Source organism: Cnephaeus nilssonii (genome assembly GCF_951640355.1).
Source record: "Cnephaeus nilssonii genome assembly, chromosome: 4".
Lineage (NCBI taxonomy): Eukaryota > Metazoa > Chordata > Mammalia > Chiroptera > Vespertilionidae > Cnephaeus > Cnephaeus nilssonii.
In genome coordinates this window covers 14,309,248-14,335,142 of record NC_137075.1, presented here as the reverse complement: position 1 = coordinate 14,335,142, position 25,895 = coordinate 14,309,248, and the positions used below count along the sequence as shown (strand labels likewise).

Here is a 25,895-nt window from a genome sequence, read left to right as displayed (position 1 = left end):
ATGGTGAGCATCAGCTGCCATGGGAGCCTTGCCTTAGGAGTCACCCCCTTGGACCATACTACTTGCGAGTGTGTGTGGGGGGGTGGCCTCGGTGGCAGTGATTTGATGTCTGTAGCATGGCCGCTGACACCCACCACCACGGTGTCACACTGGTCCCATCTGGACTGCTGGCAGGGGACTTCCAGTTTGCGACTGGGGCTGATGGGCTGCGACTGGGGGCTGCAGGTGGAGGACCCCAGCACCCATAGGGCCCTGTCAGCATCAGGAACTGGAAAGATCCATTTTTCTGGTTCTTCCCCTGCCGCGTGGATGCTGAGCTCCGGGCCCGACAGGCCCCTTCACTCCCGCCGCACGGCCGGCTGGGGCGCACGGCCCCGGAGGCTCCTTCACTCCCGCCGCATGGATGGCCGGGGCAGGGATGTGGGCGCACGGCCCCGGAGGCCCCTTCACTCCCGCCGCACGGTGGGGACGTGGGCTTGCTGCCCCAGAGGCCCCTTCTCTGCTGCAGCACAGCCGTGGTGCGGACGCTCCCAGTCCTCTATCCAGAGACCCCCTCCGCAGCCAAGGAGCAGATGCTGGGCTCCCATTGCCGGGGCGATGCCTCCAGTGTCTGCTATGGGCGCCACCATTTTGTCATGGTGTGACGGCTAATTTACTTATTACTCTTATTATATATAGGGTGATTGTTTGTATTTCTGTGATATCTGTGGTAACTTCTCTTGCATTTCTGATTTTGATTAAATGAGTGTTCTTTTTTCTTCAGCGAGTCTAGCCAGGGATTTGTCACTTTCATTAGTCTTTTCATAGAACCAACTCTGTGTGTATTAGTTTTTTGTATAGTCTCTTTGTTCTCTATTCAATTCTGCCCTTATTTTTATTGCTTTCTTCTTCTGCTGACTTTGGTCTGTTTTTGTTGTTCTTTTTCTGGTTCCTTTTGATGTAGTGTTAGGTTGTTTACGTGAGATTTTTCTTATTTCTTGAGATAGGCATGTAATGATATAAACTACTCTCTTATTACTACTTTCACTGCATCCCAGAAGTTTTGTATGTTGTATTGTCATTCTCATTTGTCTCTCTATATCTTTTTTATTTATTGACTAGAGGCCCGGTACATGAAAATCGTGCACGGGTGTGTGTGTGTGTGTGTGTGTGTGTGTGTGTGTGTGTGTGTGTTTCCTTCAGTCCAGCCTGCACCCTCCAATCTCGGACCCTCGAGGGATGTCCGACTGCCCTCTCACAATCAAGGACTGCTGGTTCCCAACCGCTCGCCTGCCTGATTGCCCCTAACCGCTTCTGCCTGCCAGCCTGATCACCCCCTAACCACTCCCCTGCCAGCCTGATTAATGCCTAACTGCTTCCCTGCCGGCCCGATTGCCCCTAACTGCCCTCCCTTGCCAACCTGTTTGCCCCTAACTGCCCTCCCCTGCCAACCTGGTCCCCCCCAACTGCCCTCCCCTACAGGCCTGGTCGCTCCCAACTGCCCTCCCCTGCAGGCCTGGTCACCCCTAACTGCTCTCCCCTGCTGGCCTGGTCGCCCCCAACTGCCCTCCCCTGCAGGCCTGGTCACCCCTAGCTGCCCTCCCATGTAGGCCTAGGTCATCCCCAACTGCTCTCCCTTGCAGGCCTGGGTCCCCCCCAACTCTTCTCCCCTGCTGGCCATCTTGTGGCGGCCATCTTGTGTCTTCATGGTGGCAGCCATCTTGTGTGTTGGAGTGACGGTCAATTTGCATATTACTTCTTTACCATATAGGATTTCAGAGAGGATGGGAGGGGAGAGAGATAGAAACATCAATGATGAGAGAGAGTCATTGTCTGCCTCCTGCACGCTCCCCACCGGGGATCAAGCCCATAACCCAGCATGTGTGCTTGACTGCAATTGGACCTGGCACCCTTCAGTCCGCAGGCCGAAGCTCTATCCCCTGAGCCAAACCAGCTAGGGCTATATGTCTTTTTATCTCACCTTTTATTTCGTCATTGACCCAGTCAATTTTTAATCGTATATTGTTTAATCTCCACATATTTGTGAGGTTTCTTTCTTTTACTTTTTGTAGTTGATTTCTAATTTCAAAGCATAGTGGTCGGAGAATATACTTGATGTAACTTCAGTTTTAAATTTGTTGAGGCTAGTTTTGTGGCCCAATATATATGTCCATTTTTGAGAATGTTCCATGTGCATGGGAGAAGAATGTATAATCTGATGTACTGGGAGGAAAGGCTCTGTAAATGCCAATTATGTGCATTTTAGTCTAATGTGTCATTTAGGGCTTATATTTCTTTATTGATTTTCTGTTTGGATGATCTATCTGTAGCTGTCAGTGGGGTATTTAGGTCCCCTATTATGATTATGTTTTGATCTGTTTCTCCCTGGGCTCCCTGGTTCAGTGCATATATTTTGAAAGTGTTATGTCTTCTTAATATAGTGTCCCCTTTATCATTATAAAATGTACATTCTGTCTTTTGTTACTGCTGTTATTTTGAAATTGTTTTGTCAGATATGAGTATGGCTACACCTACTTTTCTGTGGATGTTATTTGCTTGGAGAATCAGTGTCTGTCTTTGTCTTTGCAGCTTAGGTGTGTTTCCTGAAGGCAGCATGTGGTTGGCTTTTGTTTTTTGATCCAATGTGTTACTCTGTGCCTTTTTATTGGTGAATTCTGTTCATTTATATTTAGGGTAATTATTGATGTACTAGTGGCCAGTACACGAAATTCGTGCATATTAAAAGGGGATTAATTAGAGGAAATAATTTAAGCCTTTGCACTCGCTTGCTTTTTTCTCAATTCCTTTATTCTAATGCTAACCGTGTCGAGTCACACTCGACATCTGAATGCAAAAGGTTAATATTGCTGTTTGCCCTTTCTCTATAATAGAAGTGTCAGAGATAAAAGAAAATTAGTAAAATGTATATGAAAACCTTCCTCCTGTCAGAGTCTGGGGCGCACCAGGGGACCCAGAGTCAAGTCCCTGCCCACCCATATGCGCCTCAAAATCGTGTGAGACCCAGACCCGGCCGCGTGACCCCCACCCCCCTTTGGGCTAGATCCAGACCCGGCCAGTCCCACCCTTGTCAAGCCCCGCCTGGCAGGGGGCATAGCCTCAGATCCCCTGGCCCAGCGTCAGGACGGTGGGGGGAGGGGGGCGTGGCCTGAGGTCCCCCAGACTGGGGCAGGGGGCATGCCTTGAGGTCCCACGTCAAGCCCCACTGGCAGGGGGGTGCAGCCTCAGGTCCCCCATCAAGCCCTGCTGGGCAGGGGTGTGTGGCCTGAGTTCCCCCAACCCATCACTGGGGGTGCACCTTGAGGTCCCCCGTCAAGCCCTGCTGGGTGGGGGGGCACAACCTGAGGTCCCCCGTCAAGCCCCGCCAGACGGGGGGCATGCAGCCTGAGGTTCCCCCGGCCTGGCACTGGGGCGGGGGAGGCAGCCTGAGATCCCCTAGCCCAATACCAGGACGGGAAGTGCACCTTGAGGCCCTCCCTCAAGCCCCACCCAGCGGGGGGCATGGTCTCAGGTCCCCTGGCCTGGTGCCAGGGTGGTGGGCACGGCCTGAGGTCCCCTGTCAAGCCCCACAGGGGCGGGGGAGGGCGTAGCCTCAGGTCCCTGCTGATTACTCGTTAAGGCTCCTTATGGGAACTTGCCTCAGCTGTGGGTACAGCCATTTTTGTGATGGAGTGATGGTCAATTTTCATATTCCCTCTTTATTATATAGGATGAGGATTTTCTATAGCCATTTTATCTTTTGTTTTCTGAGCTGTGTGCCTCTTGGTTTTCTTTTGTGTTTCTGTCTGTCATTTTTGTTTGGTGGTATTCCATACGTTTTTCCTCTGTTTCCTCTATTTTTAAGTTATGTGTCTCAGTTTTGGGGGTTTTTGTGTGTGTGTGGTTACCATTATGTTTATGGAAAAGAAATTTTCATATATACAGTAATTCTTTTTCTTTTGAATGTATCTGATCTCCATCTCCATTGGAAATTCAGACCTTTTCCCCCCTCACCTTTTATTTTTTCCTTTTCACAAATTATCACTGTTTATTCTGTTTGTTGGTGATCTTACTGGTAGTTTTTTTTTCAGGTGGAGTAACCCCCTTAAGTATCTATACTAATATAAGGCTAATATGCTAATTAGACCGGGAGCTCTTCCGGACGTCCTTCCGAACAAAGCCATGGTGGCAGGGCTGAGGCAGAGGCAGTTTGTGGCAATCAGACCAGGAGGGCAGGGCAGTTGGGGTTGATCAGGCTGATGGCGGGGGGGACAGTTGGGGGCAAGCAGACCAGCAGGGGGTGTAGTTGGGGGTGAGCAGGCTGGCAGGGGGGCCCCGTTTGGGGCGAGCAGGCTGGGGGGGGGCAGTTGGGGACAAGCAGGCCGGCAGGCAGAGTGGTTAGGGGCGATTAGGCAGGCAGGGGAGCGGTTAGGAGCCAGTGGTCCTGGATTGCGAGAGGGATGTCCCAGATTGGAGAGGGTGCAGGCAGGGCTGAGGGATCTCCCCCCCCCCCCCCCCGCCCATGCACGAATTTCGTGCACCGGGCCACTAGTTTCCTATAATGGAGATCTTCTGTTGATAAATTTACTCAGTTTCTGGAAAATTCTTTATTTCTCTTTCATATCTAAAGGATAACTTTGCTGGATATATTTTTCTTGGCTGGTACTTTCTTTCAGTAGTTTCAATATTTGATTTCATTCTCTTCTAGCTTGTAGAGTGCTGAGATGTTTTATGATAACCTAATGGGCTTTCCTACCTAGGTTAAATTTGTTGGGGCTAGGTTAGTTTCTCCTTTTCCCAGGCTGCTTCTAGAATTTTGTGGTTTTTATGTGTATTGAAGAAGGCCTTTTGAATTGAGGTATTTAGATGTTCAGGTTTTATTCTTAGGTTCGAGGATCTAGCTCTTTCCATAGGTTTGGAAGTTCTCATCAAACTGTTTGAATAGACTCCATTCCCTTCTCTCTTTTTCTTCTTCTGGTATGCCTGTTTTTCTTATATTGCTTTTTTCTGATGGAGTCAAATAGTTATCATAGAGCTTTTTTAATTTTGGGGTGTTTTTTTTTTAATGCTCAAATCTGTGTCTTCTTCCCTCTGCATCATTTCTAGATTTCTGTCTTTGATATCACTAATTCTTTCCTCTATCTGTTCAGCTGTATTTCCTGTGCTCACTAGTTCATTCTTGATATCTTTTTATTGAGTGTTTGATCACCAGAATTTCTTTTTTTTTTAAGTTCCAAAACCTTCCCCCCCCCTCCCCCCCCCAGAACTGTAATCTTCAATTTTCTATTTAAATCATATGTTTTCATGTTTTTAAGTTTATTTTCTGGAGATTTTTCATTCTCTTTGTGAGCTGCTTCATTACCTTGGTTATTCATGGTATTTGATGTATTCCTTCTATCAAGGCATGTATGTATGAGTGGCAATTCTCTAGGAGATTGATATAGTCTTTCCTATATGGCAGTGATGGCGAACCTATGACACATGTGTCAGCACTGACACGCGTAGCCATTTCTGATGCCGAGGATGAAACATTTGCTGCTCCTGAGGATGAAACATTTGCGAAATAATGTTTTTTCCTCAAAGTGACACACTACCCATGTTATGCTCAGTTTTTTGGCGACGTTTGACACACCAAGCTCAAAAGGTTGCCCATCACTGCTATATGGGAAAGCCCATTTTCAGTAGGTGGTGCTGAATCTAATTTTTTTTTAAATCTCTCTTGCACTTCTCTAGCTTTTCAGATCTCTGCAGTACGGTGGAGAATGGCCTGTGTTTCCTGGGAAGGTGGATGCCTTCCCTGTGATCTGGTCATTCTGGTCCCAGGGGAACACCTCAGGGTAATGCAGTGGACAATGGGGCTCCAAAGCCATGAAATCCCATTGCTGTCCTCACAGCCAGACACCACTGGCAGTGGGGGTGGGGTGAACTGAAGGATCCCTGCTGCCTCCTTTGTTGTTTAGCCTTCCCCGAACTTTCACCCCCCCATACCTGCTCTTCTACCTGATCCTGGGATTAGTTGTAGCGTGTGCACTTATCTCAGGGAGAAAGTGTTTTTGTAGCATCAGTTCTTGGGTTTGCAGATAAAGTGCTCTACAATCCAATAGGAAGGATGAAGGGAGGCGAGCTCTGGGAGATTAACCTTTTGCACTCGGATGTCGAGTGTGACTCGACATGGTTAGCATCGGTAGCAGCTCTTTTTATACTCTTTGAATGTATCAATGATTTGAAATATAAAAAAATCCAAATAAATAAGTTTGTATGAAAAGAAACTCCAGTTTTTTATTCTACTGCCGCTCTTTGTAAAATCTGGGGTATTTAAAAAATTAAAATCCCGAGTAGAATAAAGGAATCGAGAAAAAAGCAAGCGAGTGCAAAGGGTTAATAAGGGAAGGTGGCCAGGCTCTGGCTTCATGGTTTTGTGTCTCTGTCTGGAATGCTTATTGGCAGACAACGCTGGCTACACCTCTGTGCGTTGTCACTGCCCAGGTCACTGGGCTCAGCCGAAGCTCACACTGCTCACTCCTGTAGGAATGCTAACTGTTTTTGCTCCTTCCAGCTGAAGGGAGTGCCATCCGCAGCCTGATTCCTCCCCTCATAACGCCACAGAGAGCTCTGAACTGCAGGGCTGTCTGTGTAGCTTCTTTGAGTTCCTTTTCTCTTCACCTCCTTGGTTGCTACTTTAGATGTTTCAATGCATGGATCTCTCAGATGTGTTTGTTCATTGAGCAGGGAACCCTTTGTTGAATTATAGCTGTTCAAATTGTTCAAACTTCAAGGGGATCTCTCACGCTGCCATTCCTTAGATATCACTCTATATTTAATGCATTTTCGAACTGTATTAATATCATACAGTATTATCATTACCTATATAAAGTATCTGAGATTTTGCAAGCTGAGTCCTTAGAAATTATTTTTCTTCAATTTTATGTAAGAAAACCAAACAGTGTTGAGTTAACAATTTTTCATTTTCTCCTTGGTCCTTATTGTACTTCATTGTGTCTAAAGTTACAATTACTGATATTAATGAAAGCCAGTAAAAATAATATTGAGGCCGAAACCGGTTTGGCTCAATGGATAGAGCGTCGGTCTGCGGACTGAAAGGTCCCAGGTTCGATTCTGGTCAAGGGCATGTACATTGGCTGCGGGCACATCCCTGGTAGGGGGAGTGCAGGAGGCAGCTGGTCGATGATTCTCTCTCATCGATGTTTCTAGCTCTCTATCCCTCTCCCTTCCTCTCTGTAAAAAATCAATAAAATATATTTAAAAAATAATAATAATATTGAGTTTGCTTCAGAATTAATAAAATGTGGTATACTCAACAACTTCAAGGTGGTACTGTCCTGAGAAGTAAAGACACTTTACAAAGAGTGGAACATAATTTTTATGCACTGTAGACTTTTTAGTTGTATAATTGGCAGACACCTAGAAGTCAATGGTTGATTGGAAGTGGAAGGTTAGAAAATACCAGAAAATTGTAATGAAGAATCTGTAGTGGTCGATTGGTACAAATTAACCAAGATGAATTTTTTGATATATTGGTATAACAGATGGGATGTGTAAAGTAAGAAAACATTAGGGGGAGCATGAGAGATTAGTGTGGCATACACAAATATATTGAGCACCTATTGTGTGCCAGGCACTTGGGATTTTTGCAGATAAGACAGTTGACTGGCCTCAAATTGACAATCTCTTAAGGGGAGATAGATAATAAACTAATATATGAGTTAGAGAAAAGTGCTGCCTTATAGAAAAATAGAGCTGGATAAGAGGAAATAGGATAATTTTGGGACGTATGGGTTGCTATATAGAAGTAGGTGCTGCTACATAGAAGTGAGGAAAGTAGGAATGAATAGGGGTGGTATAGGTGGAACATTCCAGGCAGAAAACAGTAAGTGTCAAGGCCTTCTGACAAGACTGTGCTTTTGTTTGAATAAGGTAGCAACAGTGTTTTTACACTTGAAAAGTGTTTAAAGATAATCTCAGAGAGGTAGCAAGGGCCAGATCGTGAAGAACCTTGTAGACTTTGAAACGGATTTAGGCTTTTACTAATAGTAAGATGAGAAGTCCTTGGAGGATATTGAGTGACTTCATGTGAATAAGAGAAGCAGGAGATAACTTAAGACACTATTACATTAGTTGAAGTGAGAATTTAGGGTGATACAATAGTAGTAGTGTGATTCTGGAAGTATTTTGAAAGTATCAACTAGTGAACTGGAAGTTCAGAATGACTCCCAAGATTTTTATCCTAAGCACTAGAGGCCCGATGCACAAAGATTCGTGCAAGAATGGGCCTTTCTTCCCCTGGCTGCCGGCACCGCCTTTGCTCCGGCTGGGACAGTGCCTGTGTATTCAAATTAACCCTCCATCTTTGTTGGGTTAATTTGCATACTCCTGATTGGCTGGTGGGCGTCGTGAAGCTACGGTCAATTTGCATCTTTCTCTTTTATTAGTGTAAATTTGTAAGCTGAAGTTGTCATGTATTGAGATGAAGGCTATAGAACAGAAGGTTTGGGGACTGAGGAGAATCAGGAGTTTTGTGTTTTGGTTGTTTTAGGTCTGTAAGAATCCTGTTTATGGCACCAAATGATGTGGAGTAGGCTATGAGTCTGAAGTTTTAGGAAGAGATTGGGCTGGAATCATCAGCACTTAAAGTGAATTTAAAACCATGAGACTAGATTTCGTTTAGACTCTGGAGATTGAGTCAAAAGCAGACTTTCTCTACAGAGCTAGATAGTGAAAGGAATGGCTGTGTTCATATTTTACCAGCCGGAAGTTTTTCCACCCTTGCTATAAGACAGCTTTGGATCGATCCTGTAACAAACTGTCCTATATGATAAAAGCCTAATTATGCAAATTGATCGAATGGCGGAACTACCAGTTGCTATGACGTGCACTGTCCACTGGGGCGGGGGGGGGGGGGGGGCAGACGCTCAACGCAGGAGCTACCCCTAGCCTGCAGGCCCCGGCTGGTGGCGGGGGGTGGGGCAGACGAGCGGGTGGCGCCAGGCCAGCCAAGGTGGGTGCCAGCAGGGACCCCACTGGTCGCCCCACAGATCGCCCCTGATCGCCGGCCAGGCCTAGGGACCCTACCCGTGCACGAATTTCATGCATCGGGCCTCTAATTTGTAACAAAAGGGAGATAAAGAACAAAACTATGGCTGGAATAGGTTGTGGATTAAAGGAAAGGATTCTTTTTTTCTTTCTTTTTAGAAGATGGGAGCCTCTGAAGCACATTGGTATGCTGATGAAACCATTTCAGTAGAGAAAAAAAACTAGAGGCAATTGCTAGAGCAATGTTGAGATTTAGTGTGAGAATTAAAGGATTGGCCCTAGATTGAAGCTCTTATTGGAGATTGCAGTTTATTGGTAATAAGAAGGCAGCTTATCACTTTTGTAGTATATATACTGATTATTATTGGCTGTTTAATTATAGCTGTAGAGATCACTGGCACCAGGTGTGTGTGTGTGTGTGTGTGTGTGTGTGTGTGTGTGTGTGTGTGTGTTTTAGAATCAATTTTAGAGAGAGGAAGTGGGGGAGAGAGGGAAACATCAATGTGAAAAACATCGATCTGTTGCCTACTGTACGTGCCTCTACTGGGGATTAAACCTGCAACCTAGATTTATGCCCTGATCGGGAAGCAAAACCCCACCACCTTTTGGTGTACGGGGCTATACTCTAACCAACTGAACCACGTCGGCCAGAGTTGTAGCACCAATTTTTAAGTTAAACATGGGAAGGTTTATTTGGACTATACAGCAGTTTCTCTAATAATGATGTTTTAGTTCAGTGCTGCTTCATTATAAATACAAAGTTGATGAGATGCCAAAGGAACTTAACTTTTGTTTATATCAATTATCCTATTATAAAATTGGTTTCATTATTTGTTTTTAAGTCTTAGAATTAACTATGACATTGAGTGAGGACTTCTGTAGCTGCAGCCTTTGGTGCCATGCATGCTCTGCAGAAGTGCCTTGTAGGTCACTGTTAGGAGGAAGAGAAGAGAGACCCAATTCCACTTCTATCTGTTTTATATATCTGTTCTGGGTAAGATTCATTTGGAGTTTCTTTCCTAAAGGTTTTATTGAAAACCACTTTTTAAAATATTTTAATTTATATTCTGTAAATATGAAACAATAGATGTTCTATTTAAAAGAACTGTAATGCCAGGTGATGATCTGCTGTAGCTCTCCAGAATTGTGTATTACCCTTTCTCAGTCACATTATCCTCTAGACAGCCCAACCGACTCACTCCCTCCCTTTTCCCAGAATTGTCCTGATAAGTGCACATTTATAGATTTTCTTTTGATAAATATTTAACTAGTAATGAAAAGTTCACTTTAAATGGTGTCCTTAGAAAAGGATATCTTTAAAAAATTTACATGGGGGTATGTGCTCAGGTCTCTCCTCTTGGCATCATTTCTAGATTCCTATCTTCAATATCACTAATTCTTCCCTCCATCTGGTTGGCTCTTTTTTCTACGCTCAGTAGTTCATTCCTAATTTTCTTAATTGCATGCTTTATTTCCAGGATTTCTGATTGGTTTTTGTTTTAAAGTTTTAATCTCTTTGGTAAAGTACTCGATTTGGTCATTAATTTGTTTTCTGAGTGCACTGAATTGCCTACCTATATTTTCTCGCATCTCTGAGTATTTTCAGTAGAGTTGTCAGTAGAAAGCAAAATGATCTCTTTGGAGAAAGTTTTAATGATGACTGAAGTCATGGTGTTGGCATGAAAGAAAAGCCATGGAGATTAGATGAGTTTGTAGGAGTGATTAAACATACATTTGTGGAGATAGCAAGGTTAGTGGCTATAGTGAGGAGCCATGATGAAAGCAACTTAAAATGGACTTCATGATTAGGGTCAGTGAGAGAACAAAACCACATCACCTATGCTTGTTAATAGACAGGAGAATAGAAGAAGCAGTCACACTTGGGTTTAAATCACAACTTTTTTTTTAACCTGGTTTACTATTTATTTATTTATACATACATACATATATACATACATACATACATGCATGCATACATACATACATACATACTAGAGGCCCGGTGCACGAAATTCTTACACGAGGGGGTGTGTCCCTCAGCCCAGCCTGCACCCTCTCCAACCTGGGATCCTTCTCACAATCCAGGACTGCTGGCTCCCAACTGCTTGCCTGCCTGCCTTCCTGATTGCCCCTAACCACTTGCCAGCCTGATTGATGCCTAACTATTCCCCTGCCAGCCTGATTGCCACTAACTGCCCTCTCCTGCTGGCCTGGTCCCCCCCCCCCCCCAACTGCTCTCCCCTGCAGGCCTGGGTCCCCCCAAATTGCCCTTCCCTGCAAGCCCAGTTGCCCCCAACTTCCCTCCTCTGCCGGCCTGGTCACCCCTAACTACCCTCCCCTGCAGGCTTGATCGCCCCTAACAGCCTTCCCTTGCAGGCCTGATCCCTCCCAATTGCCCTCCCCTGCTGGCCTAATCACCCACAACTGCCCTCCCTTGCAGGCCTAGTCCCTCCCAACTGCCCTCCCCTGCTATCTTGTGACAACCATCTTGTGTCCACATGGGGGCAGCCCTCTTGTGTGTTGGAGTGATGGTCAATTTATTAGATAGGATAGAGGCCTGGTGCACGGGTTGGGGCCGGCTGGTTCGCCCTGAAGGGTGTCCCGGAACAGGGTGGGGATTCCCTTGGGGCATGGGGCGGCCTGGGCGAGGGGCCTGTGGTAGTTTGCAGGCCAGCTACGACCCAAGCAGAGGTATCTGGGATTTATTTATCTTCTATAATTGAAACTTTGTAGCCTTGAGCGGTGGCCCGGGCAGGCCAGGCTGGGCAGGAAGCTTGGCTTCCTCCATCGCCAGGGGCAACCTAAGCCTCCTGCTCTCTCCAGCTCTGTGGCTGCCGCCATTTTTGTTGGGATTTATTTATATTCTATAATTGAAACTTTGTAGCCTTGAGCAGAGGCCTGGGCCAGCCAGGGCGGGAAGCTTGGCTTCCTCCATTGCCGGGAAAACACAAGCCTCCTGCTCGCTCCGTGGTCACAGCCATCTTGGTTGGGTTAATTTGCATACTCACTCCTGATTGGCTGGTGGGTGTGGCTTATGGGCATAGCAGGGATATGGTCAATTTGCATGTTTCTCTTTTATTAGTGTAGATTGATTTCAGAGAGGAAGGGAGAGGAAAGATAGATAGAAACATCAATAATGAGGGAATCATTGATCGACTGCCTTCTGAACACCCCCTAGTGGGGATTGAGCCCACAACCCAGCAGTTTCCCTTAACCAGAATCGAACCCAGGACCCTTCAGTCCACAGGCTGACGTTCTAGCCACTGAGCCAAACTGGCTAGGGCACCTGGTTTACTTTTTACAACCCTTTTTATTTGGATACAATTGTAGATTTGCTTGCAACTGTAAAAAACCTACAAAGAGATCCAGTATATCCTTTATTCAGTTTGTCACAGTGGTAACATCTTACATAATCATATATATATATATATATATATATATATATATATATATATATATATATATGCCTAATATGCAAAGTGTCCCCTCAGGAGTTCGACTGGGAGACCGGGAGTTTAATTGCTCGCTCTGACATGTGCTGACCACCAAGGGGAGGAGCAGAACGAAGGAAGGCTCTGGTCGGCAGCTAGAAGGCCCCAAATCGCCCTGATCGCCGGCCAGGCCTAGGGGCCCTATCCATACACGAATTTCGTACACCAGGCCTCTAGTAATCGTATATTATACAACCAGGAAATCAATATTGATACAATCCACTTGTCCTACGCAGATTTCACCAAATTTCCATGCCCTTATGTGTGTGTGGATTCAGTTCCATGCAATTTTATCATGAGTAGATAATCATTACTGCCACTGTCAAGTTACAGAACAGTTCTTCACAATGTCTTGTGCTTCTGTTTTATAGCCACAGCCACCTCATTCCATTCCTCTCTAGCAACCACTAATCTGTTTTCAATCTCTAATTTTGTCATTTTAAGAATATTATATAAATAGAATCACAGTATGTAACTTTTTGAGATTGATTTTTTTTAAAATTTGGCATAATTCTCCTGAGAAACCAAGGAAATATGTATTAATAATGCATTTCTACTTTATTGTTGAGTGGTGCTCTATGGTATGATATATCTCAGTTTGTTTAACCATTCACCGTTGACAGACATTTGGATTGTTTCCAGTTTTTGGCTATTACCAATTTAGCTGTAAATTCATATACACATTTGTGTATGAAATAATTTTTAATTTCTCTGTTACAAATACCTGAGTATGATTGGTGGATTATACAGTAGGCTAGCTGCTTAACTTTTTAAGGAGGAAAATCTTCCCTTGCTGTTGTCAATCATCAAACTACATTATGAATTACTAGAGGCCCGGTGCACAAAATTCATGTATGGGTAGGGTCCCTAGGCCTTGTCGGTGATCAGGGCCAATCTGTGGGGCAACTGGCTGGCGTCATCGGGGGGGCCCCCACTGGGACCCACCTTTGCCAGCCTGGGGCCTGCGGGCAGCTCCTGTGTTGAGCATTTGCCCCCTGGTGGTCAGTGCACGTCATAGCAACCAGTCATTCTACAGGTTGTTCCGCCATTCAGTCGACTTGCATATTAGGCTTTTATTAGATAAGATTACTCTTGCCAGAATTTAATCTTCATGAACAGTCCTAACTCCAATCACATACTTCTGTAAGCCATTACACAAATACCTGAATTTTTTTAAGGAAAGGCATTTTACTGGATGCTAATTTAATGTTTCAGTATTTGTACCTAATGTGGCATAATAGTAGATGTACCAGATTTGCTTTTCATTGTGCTCAGAAAAGAATATAAATAACTCTTCTGGATAACCTATACTTTCATATTTGGTCATTCTATTCAATGGAACAAATACACTATTTATTCAGTATATTATGGCAATTTATTTTTAACCTACCAAACTCTTGAGCATATTTTCACAGAGGTACATTTTGCTGCTAATCTTCTTTACACATAAAAGTTATTGAGTGCTGTCCTGGCCAGTGTGGCTCAATTGGTTGAGTGTGTCCCGCTGCACTGAAAGGTTGTGGATTCGATTCAAGGTGGAGGCACATGCTCAGGTTGCAGGTTAGGTCCCTGGTATGTAGGGGAGGCAACTGATCAATGTTTCTCCTCCACATTGATTTTTTTTTCTCTTTCCCTTTTCTTTACTCCGTCTCTAAAATCAAAAACATTTTTTAAAAGATTATTGAGTGTTCAAAAAACAGTGACAATCAAGAATCTGAAATTTATAGCAAAGTGGCATAATGTACTCTATACTAGGTGTACCGGTTAATAATAGTGGATTTTGTAATCAAAGAAAATATGATAATTTCAAGAGAAACATCAAAAGTCTTTATTCAAGGTAATGTCCATCGCTAGCTATACATTTTTCCATCTTTCAAGTAATTTGTGGATACCGTCCCAATAGAACTTTTCTTATTTTGAGGCAAACCATTCAGAGACCCAATTTTCCACTTCTTCGTATGTTTTGAAGTGCTGCTCAGAAAGTGCGTGTGTCATCGATCGGAACAAGTGGTAATCTGAAGGAGCCAAGTCTGGTGAATATAGGGCAGTGATGGGCAACCATTTGAGCTTGGTGTGTCAGACTTCTCCAAAAAACTGAGCATAACTCGGGTAGTGTGTCACTTTGATGAAAAAACATTATTTCGCAAATGTTTCATCCTCAGGAGCAGCAAATGTTTCATCCTCAGCATGTGGCTGACACGCGTGTCATAGGTTCGCCATCACTGATATAGGGGATGGGTTATTACTTCCCAGGCAAGATCTTTTAACGTGTCTTTAACTGGTTTTGAAGTGTGTGATGGTGCGTCATCATGAAACAAAATTACTTAGCTATGTCCTCTGGAACATTCTGGTAGTTCCACGATCAAAGCATGGTTCAAATTGATTATTTGTTGTCGGTAGTGATCAGTACTAACGGTTTCACCTGGTTTTAGAAGCTCATGATACACCACACCTTCCTGATCCCACCAAACGCAGAGCATTGTCTTATTTCCAAAGCAATTTGGCCTTGCAGTCGATGTTGATGGTTGACCTGGATCAACCCATGATTTTGTGCGTTTGGGATTCTCAAAATAAATCCTCTTTTCATCGCCAGTCACAATTCGATGCAAAAAAGACTTTCCTTTTTGCCATTCAAGAACATTTTACTGATGACTTTTCCGTTTTCTATTTGTTTTTCCTTCCGTTGATGTGGCACCCATTTTCCTTCCTTTAAGATCTTTCCCGTTACTTGAGAACGATCGGAAATTGTTTGCTGAGCAACGTTTTAATCTTTCTGCAAATTGTATCAGATGTCTTCTCAATATCTGTTGGTAGCATATTTTAAAAAAATTAAGTTCAAGATTTATATTCAATATTTAGCCATTGTGCATTACTGGACTGAGGTGTGTATGTAGTTGTGAGTTCCCGTAATTCTGTTATTGTTCTATGGTTCTTGTCATCTTTGTCATGATTTTGCAGTTGGTTACTTCCTGGAACAGATTATACACAACAGGAATTATTTTTTCCTTGAGAGTTTGAAGCAGTTCCTCAATAAATCTATATAATCTAAGTCTGGCTAGCGCTGTCAATTGGACAAGAAGGGTTCTAAGTGAAAGATTGAGACTGAAGGGAGAGCACTGAAGTGTGTAATACTTGTCCAAAACATGTTGCCAAAACATGTTGCCAAAAATTGTTATGTAGGTTTTATCAGCAAATATGATCTGTTGGTGCTTTCCCCTGATCATTCTGAGCCTCTGTTTTTATTTTTAAACTACCTTGTTATAAGTAACATTTGCATCTGACACTTAATGTGTATAAAATTGGTTTAGGCAATGTGGCAATGTTTACTTTTTATAGACACACACTAGAGGCCCAGTGCACGAATTTGTGCACAGGTGGGGTCCGGCCGGCCCGGCCCCAATTGGGCCAGATAAGGGCTGGGCCTGTCACGAGGAGGAGATGGTGGGAGGTTGTCCAACTGGCCTACCCCAATCGGGCCGATGGCCCGTCGGGGTCAGGGCTGGCCAGCAGGAGGGGCTGCAGGAGGTTGGCCGTCCAGCCCTGCTCCCTATTGGTGTGGGGTGTGAGATCAGGGGTGGGGTGCTGGGGGAGGGGCTGTAGGAAGTTGGCTGGCTGGCCCAGCCCCCTATTGGGATCAGAGGCGGGGGCAGTTGGGGGGATGGGCTGCAGGCCAGTCGGGGGCAGGGCTGACCCTGCCCTTGATTGGGGTGGGAGAGTCTGGTAGTGGACGGTACTTATTAAAGGATTCTTTTGTGAGCAGTAACTGGGAAGAATGGGAAAAGAGCAGGTTTGAGCAGAGGAATAAGTAAAGCTGCAATGCTGGCCAGGGATCAGCCTCAGCTAACCACATAGAGAGCTCTTGGGTCAATGGGGAAAAAAGGAGACATATGTACCTGATCAGGCCAGTTTGCTGGTCACAGTGGGCTTCATAGCAACGGGGCGTTATGGTCGCTGACTTTTTATACATACAGATTTCACAGTTGAACTAGTGGATACAATATCCAATGTTTTCATTTCTCTTAGACATGTATCTAGAGTAGAATTGCTGGGTTACATGATAAGTTGTGTTTAACCTTTTCAGGAACTGTCAAACTGTTTTTGTTTCAAAGCAACTGAGTATTTTACATTGACAGCAGCAAGTTGTATGAGAGTTCCAGTTTCTCTGTGTTCTCATGGACAGTTTATTATATAGTCTGTCTTTTTTTTTTTTTTTTTACTATAGCTATCCTAATGGGTATGAAGTGGTATCTCACTGCAGATTTGATTTGTATTTCCCTAATGGTTAATGTGTTGAGCATCTTTTCATGTCTTTTTTTGGTCACTTGTATGGCTTCTTTGGAGAAATGTTTGTTGAGATCTTTCACTCATTTTAAAATTGGTTTATTGATTTCTTTTATTGAGTTGTAAGAATTTTTACTAGTGAAACTAGGTAAAAGTTCTTTGTGTATGACTTGCAAATATGTTCTCCCATTTTGTGGATTATCTTCTTGATGGTGTCCTTTGGAGCACAAAAGTTAAAATTTTGACAAACTTTAATTTATCAAATTTTTCTTCTTTTTTTTTTTTGCGTGTACTTTTGGTGATAATTTATGCCTATATTTTTTAGTTTTAGCTCTTACATTTAGGTCTATGATTCATTTTGATGTAGTGTTGTATATGGTGTGAGGAAAGGGGGTCCAACTCAACTTCATTCTTCTGCATGTGCACTTTCCCTTAAGTATTTTTGTAAAATCTCCATTTCTAGCCTGTAGATCTGTAGTCTGGAACATTTTTTTTTTTTTTTTTTTTTTTTTGCCAAGGGCCATTTGGATATTTATAACATCATTTGTGAGCTATACAAAATTAGCCTGCTATATTTGGTCAAACATTTAATTAACTCACTGCTAATGCATTGGCAGGGCCAGACCAAATGATTTCTCTGGCTTTATACAGCCTGTGGGCTAGACTGCTGCAGATAACCAATAAATGCTACTACACCTGTAAGAGTAGGGATGATATGGGTGGCTCCAAAGGAAATGATGCAATAATGTACATTTCTCAAATATGTTTTTATCACTATAAATATTTAGCATATTTATTTGGGATAAACATAGGATAGCAGTACTGTTTTTAAAATAAGCTTTATTAATGAAATCCAGTGAAAGCTGTTGCATCTCTCATTTATCTGTTAGTATGAAAATTTTTGGTACTAGCTGTTAACAAAGGACTTCCCTTGATAGCATTTGTAATAGATACAAGTGCAGATGTATTGTTGGTAATGAGATTGTTCCATGTGGTGAACATCTTGGTAAAAGTTTGAAACAAAAACTAAGTACTCTACAGTACAATTCGCACAACAGTTAAATTCCTAGAAAATTCAGCATATTATGTTAAGCAGAATTAGGTCCTAGGCTCAACTCAATTATGAGCTGATTTTTCAGACAGGGTACAGTTCTTTGAGAAATGTCCTATGCACAGTAGGAACCCTTAGCCCCCTTTCATTTTTTTTTTTTAATCCTCACCTGAGGATATTTTTCCATTGACTTTTTTAGAGAGAATGGAAGGGAGAGAGAAACATCGATGTGAGAGAGACACATCGATTCATTGCCTTTGCACACACCCCAACCAGGGCTAAAGTCGAGCCTGCAACTGAGGTACATGCCCTTGACCAGAATCGAACCTGGGTCCCTTCAGTCCCCAGGCCGACGCTCTTTCCATTGAGCCAAACTGGCTAGAGCTCCCTAGCCCCCTTTCACTAATTGTCAGTGGATACTTTCATCTAGAGTAGTGCTGTTCACTGCACTATATGTGCAATTTTAAATTTCCTAGTAACCAACATCTGGAATTAATTTTAATAATATATACTATTTAACCCATCATATAAAAAATAGTTCATATAATCAGTATAAAATATTAATGTGCTTTTTGTACTGAGTTTTTGAATCTAGTTTGTATTTTGCCCATACAGCAAGTCTCAACTTAGAGTAGCTATATTTCAAGTGCTCCATAGCTATATGTGCCTACTGGCTATCATTGGGATAGCACAGAACTAGATTAATCTAGTTATAAGGGACTGTCAGATACAAGCTTGTTGTTAACACATCATTTTATCCATCTGCCCACCCCAAGAGACATAATCTGATTACCACAACATTTTCTTTTTACCACCATTAGCTTATATGCAATTGGTAAATTAGAGAATGGTATCAATATAAACAAGTTGTGTTGGTTTATATGTGAATTTTTTTTTCCTCAGCAGAGGATCAGAATAGCAGGATTAGGGTTAAACCGTCAAATAGAAAGAAAAAAGCCTCAACCAGCTGCTGCATAGGCAAAGTGCCTAAAGAAAAAACATTTTTTTAATCCTCACCCAAGGAGGATTTTTTTCCCCATTAACTTTTTGAGTGAGAGAGGAAGGGAGAGGGAAGGAGGAAAGAGAATGACAAATGGTTGGTGTGCTTCCTGCACAACCCCCTGATTGGGGCCAGGGATCTCACCTGCAACCCAGGTACCTGCCCTTGACCAGGAGTCTAACCTTTGACCCTTCAGTGTGAGGGCTGACGCTCTTAACTGCTGAGCCAAACCTGCCAATACTGCTGCTCAAGTTTTTGTTTAGTGTTAGTGTTCTGGTTATAATAAATTTGCATAATTTTGAGTGATTTGCTCCTACTCTTTTTCCCATATGGCTTTATTTTTAATGTGTAATTTTGCAGAATTCAAAGTTTTTCAGGAAAACATGTTATGGCAAAATACCCATTTCAGGGCTTTCTTTGTGAAATCCCCTTATTTTAAGTGTGGTTTCTGGTTTTGGAGAGATGAGAGGAGGACCAGAGACAGTGGAAAGTAATGCATTAATTAGAATAAAGTGTGGCTAAGATACCACACCAAACCATCTTGAGAGTGTTTATTAAAAATTCAGTTTTTGGAATCCCATCCCATTTACTGTGAATTAGAATCTCTGAGATTTAACCTTGAAATCTGTATTTTTTAATATAGTGGAATTTGAGATCCCTGCTGAACCTTATTCAGCCATACCTGTTAACTACTTTTATTAGTTTGAAAAGTGGTTTGGGGTGGTAGAGGTCCTTCGATTTTCTTTTTTTATTGGAATGACTGTTTACTAAAATTATATATGTTTCAGGTGTACAATTCTATACTACATCATCTGTATATTGTATTGTGTGTTCACCACCCCGTCAAGACTCCTTCCGTTGCTATTTACCCCCCTCCTCCCCATACCGGCTTCTACCTCCACACATCCACCTTTCCCTCTGGTCATCACCACTGTTGTGTTTGTGAGGTGTTTTTTGTTTTGTTTTGTTTACTTAATGCCTTCAACTTTTATCACCTAGTGCAACCCCCCTCCTCTCTGACAGCTGACAGTCTTTTCTCAATGTCAATGAGTCTGTTTGTATTTTGTTAGTATATTTTGTTCATTGGATTCCACATATAAGTGAAATCATATGGTACTTGTATTTCTCTGACTAGCTTATTTCTCTTAGCATTATGTTCTCTAGGTCCATCCATGCTGTCTCAAAGGGTAAGAGATCCTTGTTTTTTACAGCTGCATAGTATTCTATTGTGTAAATGTACTACAGTTTTTTTATCTACTCATGGGCACTTGGCTGCTTCCAAGTCTTAGTGATTATAAATAACACTGCTGTAAACATAGGAGTGCATATATTCATTCAAATTAGTGTTTTGAGGTGTTTTTTTTTTTAATATATTCCCAGAAATGGAATTGCTTTCCACAGTGGCTATACCAATCTGCATTCCTACCTACAGTGCATGAGGGTTCCCTCTTCTCCACATCTTCGACAACACTGTTTGTTGATTTAGTGATGAAAGTCATTCTGACAGGTGTAAGGAGATATCTCATTATGGTTTTAGTTGCATTTGTCTGATGATTAGTGACATTGAGCATCTTTTCATATATCTATTGGCCATCTGTCCTCTTCTATTCAAGTTCTTTGCCCATTTTTAATTGGATTGTTTTGGGGCATGGGAGGGGGTAGGGTGTGGTGACCTACCGGTCTCCGGGTATTTTCTGACCTTCCTTGATATACGTCTCCTCCTCAGCTGGCCTTCAGTTGGTAATTCCAGGTGAATATTCTCCAATTTAGTTGTATTTTCAGTTTGGCCCTGGGACGAGGTGCAAGACAGGTCTGCCTATTCATCTGCCATGTAATGTGGTACTTTATTTCATAGATTTAAGCTATTTCATAAAATGTTTTATTCAAGGATATATGCAAATAAATGTCAGGGCATCTAACCCAGGCTTCTTAATGGATAAGTCTGGGGTTCATTTCACTCAATGAAATTGGCCTTTCCTCTCTCCCTCCCCCCCCCCCCCCCCCCTTATTGCTGAGATATTTATGGAAATTTTTGTGACAACCTCAACTATAATAAGTGTACCTGTACGATATTCTAGTAGTCTATATTACTGGTTCTGTTTCTTTTGTATTTAACTATAAACCTGATTTTTAAAATTTTTTATGAGTTACATCTGAAAAGTATAAATTTCCGAATAGTTCTGCATAATTTTCTTTAAAACTTCTAGTATTAATTTTTCTTTGTAACTGAGTGTGTTAGGGTCCTCTGACTGCTCCCCAGGTTCAGTGATTGTCTAAGTGGACTCACAGAACCCAGTATATAGTCATTATCATAGCTATGATTTATTATCATAAAAGGATGCAGAACATAATAAAAGGGAAAGGGCATGTGGAGCAAAATCAGGAGGGAACCAGATACAAGCTTCCAAGAATCTTCTCCAGTAGAGTTAGTTACACAGGACAGGCTTCATTCCTCCAGCCGTGAATTGTGACAACACTTGTAAAATGTTGTGTACCAGGGAAGCTTATTAGAAATTTAGTGCCCAGGACTTTCATTGGACTTATTACGTAGGCACCTCTGCCTAACACGTACAAAAGTCTGGATTCTCGGTGGGAAAAGCAGGTGTGCAGCATAAATCATTGGCCCAGTGAGCAGCTCTTACAGTTATTGTTGTGGGAATGCTCCTGAAATCTAGGTTCCCACATGCCAGTCAGGGGCAAGCTCTGCAAGCAAGCCTTTCTAAGGATAACAGTCGTAAGCTTGCTATGTTAACTTTTCTGCTCACTGACCTTATTTTTTACCAATTTCTTCTTGATTTTGTTCATCGCACAATGTTTATTGAAGAATTTAGAGTCTACTTTGTTAATAGTTTAGTGTTTTACATAAATACATACTGTTCAGCAAGATAAAATTAAAAACAAGTAGGTGAAGAAACCATCAGGCCTCTCAAGATGCAGGCTGGTTGGGGAATTTGCTCTTTGTACCACCTAAAATGTGCTCAGTACCTAGGTAACCCTCTTTTGTATCTTTTAAAATATATTTTTATTGATTTCAGAGAAGGAAGGGAGAGGGAGAGAGAGTTAGATACATCAGTGATGAGAGAATCATTGATTGGCTGCCTCCTGCACGCCCCCTACTGAGGATCCAACCCACAACCCTGGGCATGTGCTCTTGACCAGAATCGAACCTGAGACCCCTTGCCCTGCAGCCTGACTTTCTATCCACTGAGCCAAACCGGCTAGGGCCCCTCTTTTGTATTTTGTTATATCGCTGGCTTTATTGGGTCTTTGGGTCTGCTTTAAGCTGGCCCCTATCCTAGGTTAAATGTTGGCTATTGCCTTTTCTCTTGTCATACTCTTAATTCAGTCTGAGTGCCCAGTGCTTGCTTATTATATGCAAGGCAAAGTTAAGAGTCCCCTACTTTTCACTTCTAATGGAAGAGACTTCTAGCTCCACTTCAGAATTCCTAGTTCTACATAGATCTGCTGATCATTTCTATTTTAATATCTAAAACCTTATAGTCATCTTCTGTCTGTCCCAGTTCACTCTTTTAAATCTTATTAGTTTTTTCTGTTGATTATGAAATAGTTAAATGAGTTCTTATTCATTTCTACTCATAATAACTGGTTCCTACTGCTAACTAACTTCTGGACCATTTAACCTTTTGCACTTGGATGTCGAGTGTGACTCGACACGGTTAGCATCGATAGCAGCTCCTATGTCGAATTGTATTGAATGTATCAATAATTTGAAATATAAAAAAATCCAAATAAATAAGTTTGTATGAAAAGAAACTCCAGTTTTTTATTCTACTGCTGCGCTTTGTAAAATCTGGGGTATTTAAAAAATTAAATCCCGAGTAGAATAAAGGAATCGAGAAAAAAGCAAGCGAGTGCAAAGGGTTAAATTGTTCTTTCCTCTTCCAGTTTTTGTTCAAATAGTTGAGAATTATTTTTAACTTGATGCTGAAAAAAATAAATATGTGGAATGAATTGAAATACTAATGGTTAAACCTTTTTGTGTCATTAATCAATGTTTTTGCAAGTCTGGATTTTTATACCTTAGCTTTTCTTAAGACAAGAAAAACTTATCTATCTCTGATGATCTCTGTGATGTGTAGATTATTCATAAAACTTAGGAGTTACATTTAAACATTTTTTTGGTAGAGTTGATCCTGTTACTAGAAAACTTGACATTTTTTATCATCTTAGAAGCAAGCACCTTCCAAGAGACTTAACTTTTTAAAAACTTGATACTGTTTTAGTTGGAAAATAGGTGAAGCTATTTAAGAAACTGAGAAATAATTGCAAAAACATATTGGATAGTTGTGATTTTCAGGTCTGTATTGTTGAATTTTTGTACCTTTTTTCCTCTATTTATGTTGTGTTTCTGTCATTCCCTAATAAAACTTTTATTTAAAAAAAAAACCAGTTGTTAGAAATGATATGGATAAGGTTTTGCTCATCTAATTATAATAACACTAGAGGCACGATGCACAAAATTTGTGCAGGGGGTGAGGGGGTGTCCTTCAGCCTGGCAGTATTAGATCCCTCTGGCAAGCCAGGTCCCCTCGCTCCTAACCTCCCGCCTGCTCGCTCCTTACTGCTTGGCTCGCCGCCGCTCCTTAACACTGCTGCAGAGGCGGGTCTCCCGCCACCACCACTTTGGGAATACGCTGACCACCAGGGTCAGCTTCTGCATTGTGCGTCTGCCCCCTGGTGGTCAGTGCGCATCATAGTGACTGGTCATTCTGGTTGTTCCGCCATAAGGGTCGCTGGGCTTTTATTATATAGACTGTTCCATATTAGCCATGTAGTATATGTACTGATTAACCCACATTTTTAGTAGGCTCACAAATACTTTATGTACTAATAAAGAGCATGAATATGTATGTACTCCTGATCTTATGTAAAGTGACTTAGGGATATACTAGTACAGTGATATATATTAAGATACATGACATGATGGAAGCCAGTTTAAATTAAATATGAAGTAAAACTTATAATTTTCTTTTTTTAAGGGACCAGTTACTCTCCACAAGAAAATTCACACAACCACAGTAGTCTTCATAGTTCAAATTCACATTCTTCTAATCCAAGCAATAATCCAAGCAAAACTTCAGATGCAGTAAGTATATAAACACACCCAATTTTGTTTTTTGTTTGTTTGTTTTTTAATTCATTGCAAAACCCAAAACCCCTCACACCAAGTCTTGTTAAGTCTAATGTTGTAAAAAAAATTTTTTTTTTTCATATAAGTTACCTTTTTCTTAATGTTTCCTAAGGTTACTGAGATAACCTTATTAGAATTGAGGATAGTCCAAGAACACCATAATGATATTATTTGTCAGTATTCCTTTATAGAGCAAAATTTTACCGTTGAGATATATAGAACCTCAGATTGTGAAACTTCTGTAGTTTAACTTGAGCCGCTCTTTTCCATAATATATAAACTTCTTATATATGTATTGAGGATCTACTGTTACTGTAGTTATACACTCTTTTAGACACTAGTGACATAAAGGTCCCTTTTCTCAAAATTCTAATACATTCATTAAATTTTTTAAAATTTTTATTGATTTCAGAGAGGAAGGGAGAGGGGGAGAAAGATAGAAACATCAATGACGAGAGAGAATCATTGATTGGCTGCCTCCTGCACGCCACACACAGAGGATCCATCCTGCAACACTGGTGGAGCTATTCAGCAAAAGTTTAATAAGGTTTTAATTTGCCAAGCATATGCTAGATTGTAGTTATGTAGAACTAGGAAAATGTGGCTCACGTTAAAGGAACTTTCAGGTCTGTGGTAGAAACCAAAAAATAAAACAGTGCATGTTAATGTTGCTTTGGGAGTCCTCAAGATGAGGATGGACTCCCAGATTGATGAGGAGGGTATTAAAGTGTATGTAATGCTCCCCAATAGATTGAATGTAATTTAGCCAGTTAAGAGTTCTGGAATTTGTGTAATATGCAAAGGAACAGCACCTACAAGAGAAGTGTGAAATAGTTTGCATGTTTGGAGAACTACAGGATTTTGATAATATGGCACAGTGGAAACAGTTCAGGTTACAGAGATGAGTGGGTGTCAGTCACAGAGTTATGTATCTTGCCAAGGAATGTGAATTTTATATAAAGGCAGTGGAGACCTATTGAAGGATAAAACTGGTGAAGTAACATCATATTTGCAGCTTAAAACATACCAGATAGCTACATGGAAAATACATTATAGAAAAGAAAGAACAACAAGAAAGCTATAGAAGTGTAAGGTTGAATCCAACAGAGTTTTGTCTTGATTATCTGGGTGATCATCATACCTTTATTGGCATTGAAAGACCCTATAAAGGGTCTTTATCTAGTTGAAGCAGTGTGGATAGTACATTTTTATAGAAAATTGAGACAGCAAAGATAATTTTCTATATTTTATTTAGAAATAAATGTAGAATAGTTTTAAATATTGTGCTAATCAGGGTCTAGTTGGAAAAATAGAAGTCATGCTTATTATGTTTAGCACAGTTTAATAACAATTCTATATATAAGATTGATTAAGCAGATATTGAGGACTGAATAAAACAAAAAGGGACATTGAATACATATATAATGATTACCCCTTTGGGCTGAGGATCAATAGGAAAAGGTTGGGGTTATCAGAACTGAATAGCTTAGAAGGAGGAGCCCTGCAGAGCTGTAGATAGTACCTTTCTTTCAGTGTTGTGATGAAGCTAATTCAGGTTTGGAGCAGATAGCAGAAAACTGGAAACTGGAACTGTGGCTACTAGGCTTCTCCTTTGTCCTCCCTTTTAGTCTTTCTCTAATGCCTACTATTAGCAGAATCTAACAGGAGGCTAGCTGGCTAAATAGAATGTAATTTGCATTATTCCAACCCTAGTATCACAGAACAGAATATAGAAGGGTGGTATTAAGGCAGGGTCAAGAGCTTGATAAACTGTCACAGGTGTTATCATCAGATTGCTTGTGATGGGTTATTTTCAATGAGACACAGGATTTTAGAATGAATAGTGAGAGAGAGAGAGAGAGAGAGAGAGAGAGAGAGAGAGAGAGAGAGAGA

The 25,895-nt window shown here is 41.7% G+C and overlaps 1 protein-coding gene across 8 annotated transcripts in view; it reads left to right on the top strand.

Annotated features, from left to right (window-relative positions):
* WAC (WW domain containing adaptor with coiled-coil) overlaps nt 1–25,895 on the top strand; it is a 92,483-nt gene that overhangs the window by 25,836 nt on the left and 40,752 nt on the right. For all 8 annotated transcript variants that reach the window (XM_079769864.1, XM_079769862.1, XM_079769860.1 and 5 more), the window contains exon 4: nt 23,851–23,957. In XM_079769864.1, the coding sequence (XP_079625990.1) occupies nt 23,851–23,957 (107 nt within the window). The remainder of the gene's footprint in view (nt 1–23,850; nt 23,958–25,895) is intronic.